The sequence below is a fragment of the Orbicella faveolata genome, unplaced genomic scaffold (assembly GCF_042242905.1).
Source record: "Orbicella faveolata isolate gen_17 unplaced genomic scaffold, um_ofav_v1 contig_25, whole genome shotgun sequence".
NCBI lineage: Eukaryota > Metazoa > Cnidaria > Anthozoa > Scleractinia > Merulinidae > Orbicella > Orbicella faveolata.
Window position 1 is genome coordinate 7,900,001 of NW_028301553.1, and position 7,500 is coordinate 7,907,500.

The window sequence follows — 7,500 nt, forward strand, 5'->3', positions numbered from 1 at the left end:
TGGGGCGAGAGGGCAGTTTTACATGTAAGAATAATAGTCCTCACAATCTTCCAGATAAAAAATTTATGGGGACCTTTGGCCAACGCAATACTGAATATAAATCAAAAGATATCAATCACACAGCAGACAGATGTTGAGAATAGAGAAATACACCATTCAACAAAAAAATGTCATCTCATGATACACCACAACATTCTCATATCTAACTAAGATTTTAAAAGTCATAGAAATGCGTGGAAAATACTACGAAGAATTAGTATTTAAAAGTCAGGACCAACCTTCAAGACTGTTGCTGATTTCTTTATGAGGTAAATCGAAAATTCTTTTCAATTTAGGCGATACACAGATAAACACGAAGTCGCTGTTTTTGACGTTATTCAACACGTATCGGAACTTGTTTTCCGCTACTTGAATGGTCTCTGACTTGTCCAAGTGGCATTTGTACCCCAAACATCGTCCAAAACGATCGTACAACTTTAAGACCTCTTCTTTAAAGGCTTTTCCTTCCAAGTCAAAGCAATGAATGAATGAAATTGTCTTTCCAGAACTCACACATGGGTCTATGTTATAAAAGCGAAAATCATGAGGTTCCAATAGAATGTTATTAGATAGACAATTTAATATAAACATATAGTTTATAGTAATTCGGCCGGTACAGTTAGATGCAGAATTAAACATACATACATACATACATACATATACACATCTTAATTGATCACTCCCCTAATGGGGTTCTTCAGGACCAATGGAAACAAATGATGAATCAAATAATGCAAATGAACATAACGTGGTTGAAAATCCAACTGACAGGATGCAGACCAGTTCGGCTGTTTACAAACGTGGCCGACGGAGCAGTTGAACTAGGGTCTACCGAGAAACAACTCCAGCGTAGTGGTCAGAGCGGGACTTGAACACGCGACCTCCGGATTTCAAGTCCGGCGCCCTAACCACTCGTACTCGGCTACGCTGCCTCCTGACTGATGGTTGGTCAACTACCTCGCTCCCAATGCTTTTCCCCTAGAGGTTGGGAGGGGCGAAGAGAACAGGCCTGGGAACGAAGTTGAGTTTGTCAATATGCTCTGTGCAGAATGCCAGTATTTTTTTGAAGATTTCAATTTGGTCCATGTACATGTAAGTTTTCTTTAAATATTTTCTAGACCTTATATAATGAGTTCAACCCATACAGCTACATCTACTTACAAAATTTTAACCAGCTCAATTGCACTGGCACATAAGTTATTTCCAGCACTAAAATCCTGATTTTTAAAATGTTATATTAGTATAAAGTAACAAGGCGTATTGCCACTGCGCATGCCCCACGACGGCATGGTAATTCATCACATTAATTGAACAATTTACCAAACGGTTACGTTCATTAAATATATAGTGTACTTTGAGTCATAAGCGACGGGATGGGGGATGCTGTAGCCTGCTCAAAAGATAATTGGGGTCACCGTCCCTCGCGACTTTGAAATATCGCTAAATTGGCAAAATATTCAACAGCTTCGGTAAAACTAATAACTTTGTTCCTTCAAAAATTTGGAATTAAACATACTTATCATTAGCATCAATTCCTGTATAAAACAGAATGATCAGTTACTTAATATACATTGTATATTACCTTCCACTGACAGGGACCCTGATTCATAACCTGGGGATATTGGCGAGGCAGTGGATTCTCCAGAGCTCAAACTCTCTGTAAGTGACGACCTCTGTGCCTCTGGGACATTGCGCGGAGACACATTTTCACATGACTTTGGGGAAGCCTGACGGCACGAGCTCGCGGGAGTGCCTGATGTAGTCAGTGAAGTTGCAAGACTGGACTCAAAAGTGCTTTCAAATGCAACATAGTTTTCCCTGTTGCTAGATGGGTCAAGTGATTTCTTGCGACACTTATTCTTGAATAAAAAATTTATTAACTCTTTCCAGGTAGACTTCTTCCTCTCCTTCGATTTTTTGCGGCTTGGTTCGTGAGAAACAGAACGGTTAATCAAGGATCTTCCGCCTTTGCCAGGCTCTGGTTTCTCATCATTTACGTCTTCTCCAGAAGGCCATGATTTTGCTCTAACGAAATCTCGTCTTTGTGTAGGAGGGTCTCTTCCATCATTCAAGTTATCACTGCTAAAACACTTCCCTTGGAGTTCTTTATTATGGTCAGCTATATATAACAGAACCAAAATTATCAGTTTCATTATCCAAACCCTTACTATCAATAACTACAACATATGGCAAAGGAGGTGGTCGCTCGGAGCTGGTAAGCATTTCGTTACGTTGGTGTGCAGACGTTGTTTGTTCTGTGCTGGGATAGGCCTAGGCCTTTAATAATTCCCACAAAAAGAATAAAGTTAGACTCCCTCGGTCCCTCCCCAAGAACAACTCCTGACAATAACCTTTTAGAGGATGTACTATAACAAACTGAGAGTACTTACTGACGAAGGTTAACATCATTTCCACAAGATTGTTGCACTGTTTCTCCCAGCTGTACTTCTCGGCATAGCGTGTACGTAGTTCTTGACACTCCTTTAGAGCTGATTCCCTGCCTTTCTTTCGCACACCTTTGATGGCTTCAGCCCATTTCTTGGGATCTTCGGAATCTACAATCCAAGAAGAACTAAGAGGTATTTCTTGCAGGGCTTCCCCGAATCCACTGTTTTGACAAACAAGAAATGGCAGACCAGCGGATAAGGATTCTAGGGCTGTCAAACCAAATCCTTCGGTTCTTGAAGGTATAACAGCAAGATTCGCCGTGGACAGCAGCGTAGCTAGGTCCTCGCGATTTTCAATAAATCCTTTGACGGTCAGTTGACTTCGGTGCAAGCCTTGCTTCAGTAGCTTCTCAGCCACCTGCTCTCCGTTTCCACTGGGGGCACCTACAAAGATGAGTTGGTAACTTCTGTCGTTTAACTCAGCGATCGCTTTGGCGGCAATGTCGAATCCTTTAAGCTGGAAATCTTCTGAGTCACCACGTCCAAATACTAGAACTCGAAACTTCTTAGCCCCTTGAGTGGACAGCTCCAAATCAGAGAATTCAGTAAAGATACCTGGCGTAAGATTGATGACATTTTTACCGCACGAGCTGAGATTAGCCGAGTAGAACTCCTGAAGTTTGGGTCCAACTGCTACGACAAAATCTGCAATTGTACACAGTTTTACTTCCGTCCATTGTTTTTCATCACCTTTAGAAATGGCACCCGAGTAGTTCTTGAACATCGCAAGTTCCTCAGGGGCGGTATGCACAACTTGAAGCCAGCATGAACAGTCATGGTAGTCTTTTATCACCTGCGCTTGTTTTCCAAGCTTTACCCCGTGACCTATGATGACATCAGTGACGAGATCTCTAGGAGGAAAACTTAGCCAATCAAGTGGTTCGTCAAATCCAACTCGCTTTTTTGCTTCCACGATTCTAATATTATGTTTACCAGCTGCTTTCTTGTCCTCTTCAGTGCATTTCGCAACAAAGAAAGTGACAGCCACATTGGGGTGTTTGGCCAGCTCTATAGCCAACTCTCTGTTCATGGTTGATAGACCGCCTTTGGAAGATTTCCATTCGTCTGCCAAGAGTGTAATTTGTATCCTCCCACGAGACATCACAATGGAAATGTTTATCTAGTTACAGAATCTCCTATGGACACAAAGAAAGATGTGGCTTCAATATTGAGAAATAGCTACCCCGATTCATTTTGACAAACCCTTGAGTCATGAGCCGCCGGGTAAATAAACAGTCTTTGCCAAGTTAATGGCCAAAACGCACTTTTACTAAACTCGAGCACAATTTAGATTTCCAGTTTCGTTGCACCTTAGCACAACGTCACATGTTTCTTGAAATGCCGCCTTTTGTATCAGCAACCAATTAATTTGGTCAATTAAAAAATTACAGCCACCCTGCCTCACCCAGAAGATATTAGAAGATATTATTACTACTTAAATTTCGAGAGTAAATAAAGTATATGCGTGTATGTAGGTACCCCTAAATGGTGCCTTCTGGTTTTAGTGCGACTTTGATTTCGGTTAGGGGTTTTTATTTCTCTGTTTTTCCCGTCAAAGATTGGACTTTGACTTCAGCGCCCATTCATAATTGATTTTAAGGGAATGGTTTTCTTTTCTTTTTTTATCTGATCCGTCCAAGGCTTGATCTTGGTCAATTTCAAAACATTGTGTGTAGCTCCTCTACCCCACTCCCTCTCAGCCACTTTATGGTTTTAGCGCGAACTAGCTAGTGGTTGAGGTTGGGGGCCCATTACTTCTATTTTTATTAGTATAATTCTACTAGTATACTAATGCAAATGCTCTAATCTGATTGGCTTAGCCATTGCACACTATCAGCCATAAGTGCACAGTGACTTGGTGAGGTCGACAAAATTGCAACGTTTCCTCGTTTCTCTGAAGTTTTGAAAGAGATTTTAGAAACAAATGGATAATCAAATTCCTGAGCCGAAAGACTAAAAGGAGGGCATATACGGTTTCTTGAATTAGACAAGTTCGAAATTTTTTAAATAAACTGATAAGCTCGTGTACACAACTGCAAATGTCACGTGGACTGATTTAGTCCCACCAGAAATAATTGGAATCGTTACTTGAAGTAAACCTCAGTTAGAATTCTACTAAAACAATTAGATTATTCGCTCTTGATTTCTATTAGGCGATATAGTTGATTTGGCCCTCGGCCTCATCAACTATCACCTCAAAGAAATCTCGAACTCATAATCTAATTAATATGTTAATTACTATCTACTATTTCGTTCAAGTTCAAGTGCCGAGCCCATTTTTCTTCTGAGTTAATGAAAGAAAAGCTCACTATTTTTGTTGAAATCGGGAATGGGACCTCAGCGCGATGACGTGAAAACTCTAAGTTATTTCAAAGAGACAGACATCAAATAGACAATTTGATTGTGGGCGTCCGCACATCAATAGTAACTTTCTTTATTAAACCTTGCTCCTCGATCGTTGAAGGGTAAGCCTAACACAACTAACGGCTAGGAAAATTAACGAAAATTTGTTAAAATAAAAACAGCAATTAAAGACGTTTCCTCTACAAGTTGTTCAATGACTGTATGCTACGATTAATAGTTTTTGGAGAGCTGTTATTTTTACTCGTATCGACTCATAAGTGTTAAACTATAAAGTTTTGATTCTATTAAATAATGTTCAATTTCAGAAACGAGCAGCATTGTGTTATCGGATTTAAAACATGAGGCGTAGCTGGTGTGTTTAACCCGATAAAACACATGCTGCAAGTTTTTTGAACAGCTTCAAAAACGTTTCTGGTAGATCTACTCATTTGTAGAATAATCCTTGCGTTTATCATTATTTTTCTGGAGAAAATCGGCTGCAAAATTTAGCCGGGTCTGTATCAAATTTAAAGACACTCATTAAACATTCATTTCTTTTGTATTTCCTTCATGGATTATCAATGAGTTTTTGAATTAGCGAATTAGGTAGTCACGTATTCAAGTAAGTAAGTTCTATTGTTCCACCATAAGCATAATACATGTATTCTAAAACGAACTTCAATTATCCAAGCGTGAAATCATATTATTTGAATAAAGCACTACAATGTATTAGGAGAGCCGACGGATAGGATAAGTATCTCTTGGAGATACTCGACAGAGCAGCTCTAGAACGTTGAGACTCGGTCCTGACAGGGCAGTCGGTAAATCATCAGATATCCTAACGATTTACTTGTAGACTGAAGCAAACCTGGAACAAACTATTGACTTGCGCTTGATCGACCTTAATCAATACGCATGTCTGCATCGACTTGATTAAACGCCGAACAAATTCACTGTTTTCATATAGGTCTGAGTGTTCGAGGCGCCAGCGGCTCCTACTGAATACATGAAAAGGTGTGTCGCTGATCGGAAAAGAAACTCTGCGACATGTTTAATTTTCTTACATCGATTTTGTAGTACACTCCCGTCGTATAACAAGACAAGTTACGGCTGCGGTCAATGCCTCGTGTAAGATTCTATGTATAGCTATTCACGACCTGACCGCTTGGATTCAAGTTAACCGCTTTAGTACGCACGATCGAATAAAATCAGACTCTAGCGAACCACACTATTAAATACGAAACAAGAAAAAGAAATAAAACCGTATGTCCAAGAAAATGTGGGGACAGGTCAACACTGTCGTCTACAAAACTTACCAATATTAACTTACTTTCAGAACAGCGGAAGCAGCATCCCATCACAAAGAGATTTTACGTGGATCAACTTTTCATACAATCAAAGATATAGAACACTAGAGGGCTCCTCAAGAGGCAGACTGAAGATCCACATAGATTTCGTTCTTGTTCCTGTTCAGATTTAAGAGCAGTTCCGTCTGGTTCCCTATCGCTCTCCTCTGACAAACGAAAAAGCATAGCAAAGCACATTCCTTCAGAAATGTCACGCATCATTTATTTACGCAAAGCTGGTCACGAAATGGTCACTATGTTCACGGCGCGGCCAACCACACAGTCAAGATGATGGGGGAGGGGGGGTGGGAGGGGGACGGGTTTGGAGCGGCACTTGCAGTTGCTTGGGTGGAGTAAAATGCTGACTTTTAAGTATTTATCCTACGAAGTAATGAAGTCTAGTTAAATGAGTGGAGCACTAATTTTCGCAACCTTAATTCCCATTAACTACTTTTACTTAAATAACCCAATGGTGCAGAAGGCAACAAACGTATCAAACCACCAGAGATTTCTTTAATCTTTATTGTAGTTGATTAGTAGATTCTGAAGAGTAGATCTCTGTGGCTTGGAAGAACTAATACGATGAAGCTTGAACACAATTGAATGTTCGCAATACTGACGCTGATCGCAACTGAACTCGAAACCTAAAATTCTAGTCCTAAAACGAACTATTCATGAGCTGTCAAATAGAGGAAAACGAACTATTCATGAGCTGTCATATACAGGAAACCGCAATCACTAAACTATTTTTTATAGAGAAACAGAGAAAAATAATCTCGCATATTTCGATAACCACGCATTGTTGAAAGTCACGCATTCTTCGTAAATCACTGTGTGTTCGTGTTCATGTTCATAGATCACGCAACGAGTGTAGAACTGTTCACAACACCCAACATTTCTGAACATGCTAGTAATCAAAGATTAGAGTAGTGCGTTCACGCGCGTACTTTGCATGTTTGGTCTACTTTGGTGACTTGGTGGCGTTCGAAACTAAGTTTGGTCGAATGACAGAAAACGATCTGCACGTGTGAAGTTGAACTAGCGTCGAACCTAAGACAACCTAGCTACGAATAGATTATATCTTGCGGTAAAATTGTCGTTAATTAATATGTATTTACTTGTACTGCGCAAAATATTTTCCAGGAAAGGCATTTGAACTGTTGGCGACACTTATATATAGAACTCAATTCGCCAACACTTGTAAGGAAATAAAGTTTGAGAAAATAAAGTTTGACCAGCTACTCTTCAACACAGCGCGTCGCCAAATTATATTTTGTTTTTGTCCTTGTTAACATTGCTCGAATTTACATCTTGTTTTCACAAAT

General features: G+C 39.9%; 1 protein-coding gene across 4 annotated transcripts in view; it reads right to left on the reverse strand.

Annotated features, from left to right (window-relative positions):
* LOC110044223 (uncharacterized) overlaps nucleotides 1-6,389 on the reverse strand; it is a 12,222-nt gene extending 5,833 nt beyond the window's left edge. The window contains exons 1-4 of one of the 4 annotated variants that reach the window (XM_020749737.2): nucleotides 6,160-6,389; nucleotides 2,430-3,622; nucleotides 1,622-2,158; nucleotides 279-560 (exon numbers count right to left, since the gene is read on the reverse strand). In XM_020749737.2, coding sequence (XP_020605396.2) covers nucleotides 279-560; nucleotides 1,622-2,158; nucleotides 2,430-3,588 — 1,978 coding nt within the window. In that variant the 5' untranslated portion in view covers nucleotides 3,589-3,622; nucleotides 6,160-6,389. Of the gene's footprint in view, nucleotides 1-278; nucleotides 561-1,621; nucleotides 2,159-2,390; nucleotides 3,623-6,145 lie in introns of all 4 variants that reach the window. The other 3 variants (XM_089293291.1, XM_089293292.1, XM_089293293.1) reach the window with 3 other exon arrangements.
* Nucleotides 6,390-7,500: the final 1,111 nt, after the last annotated feature.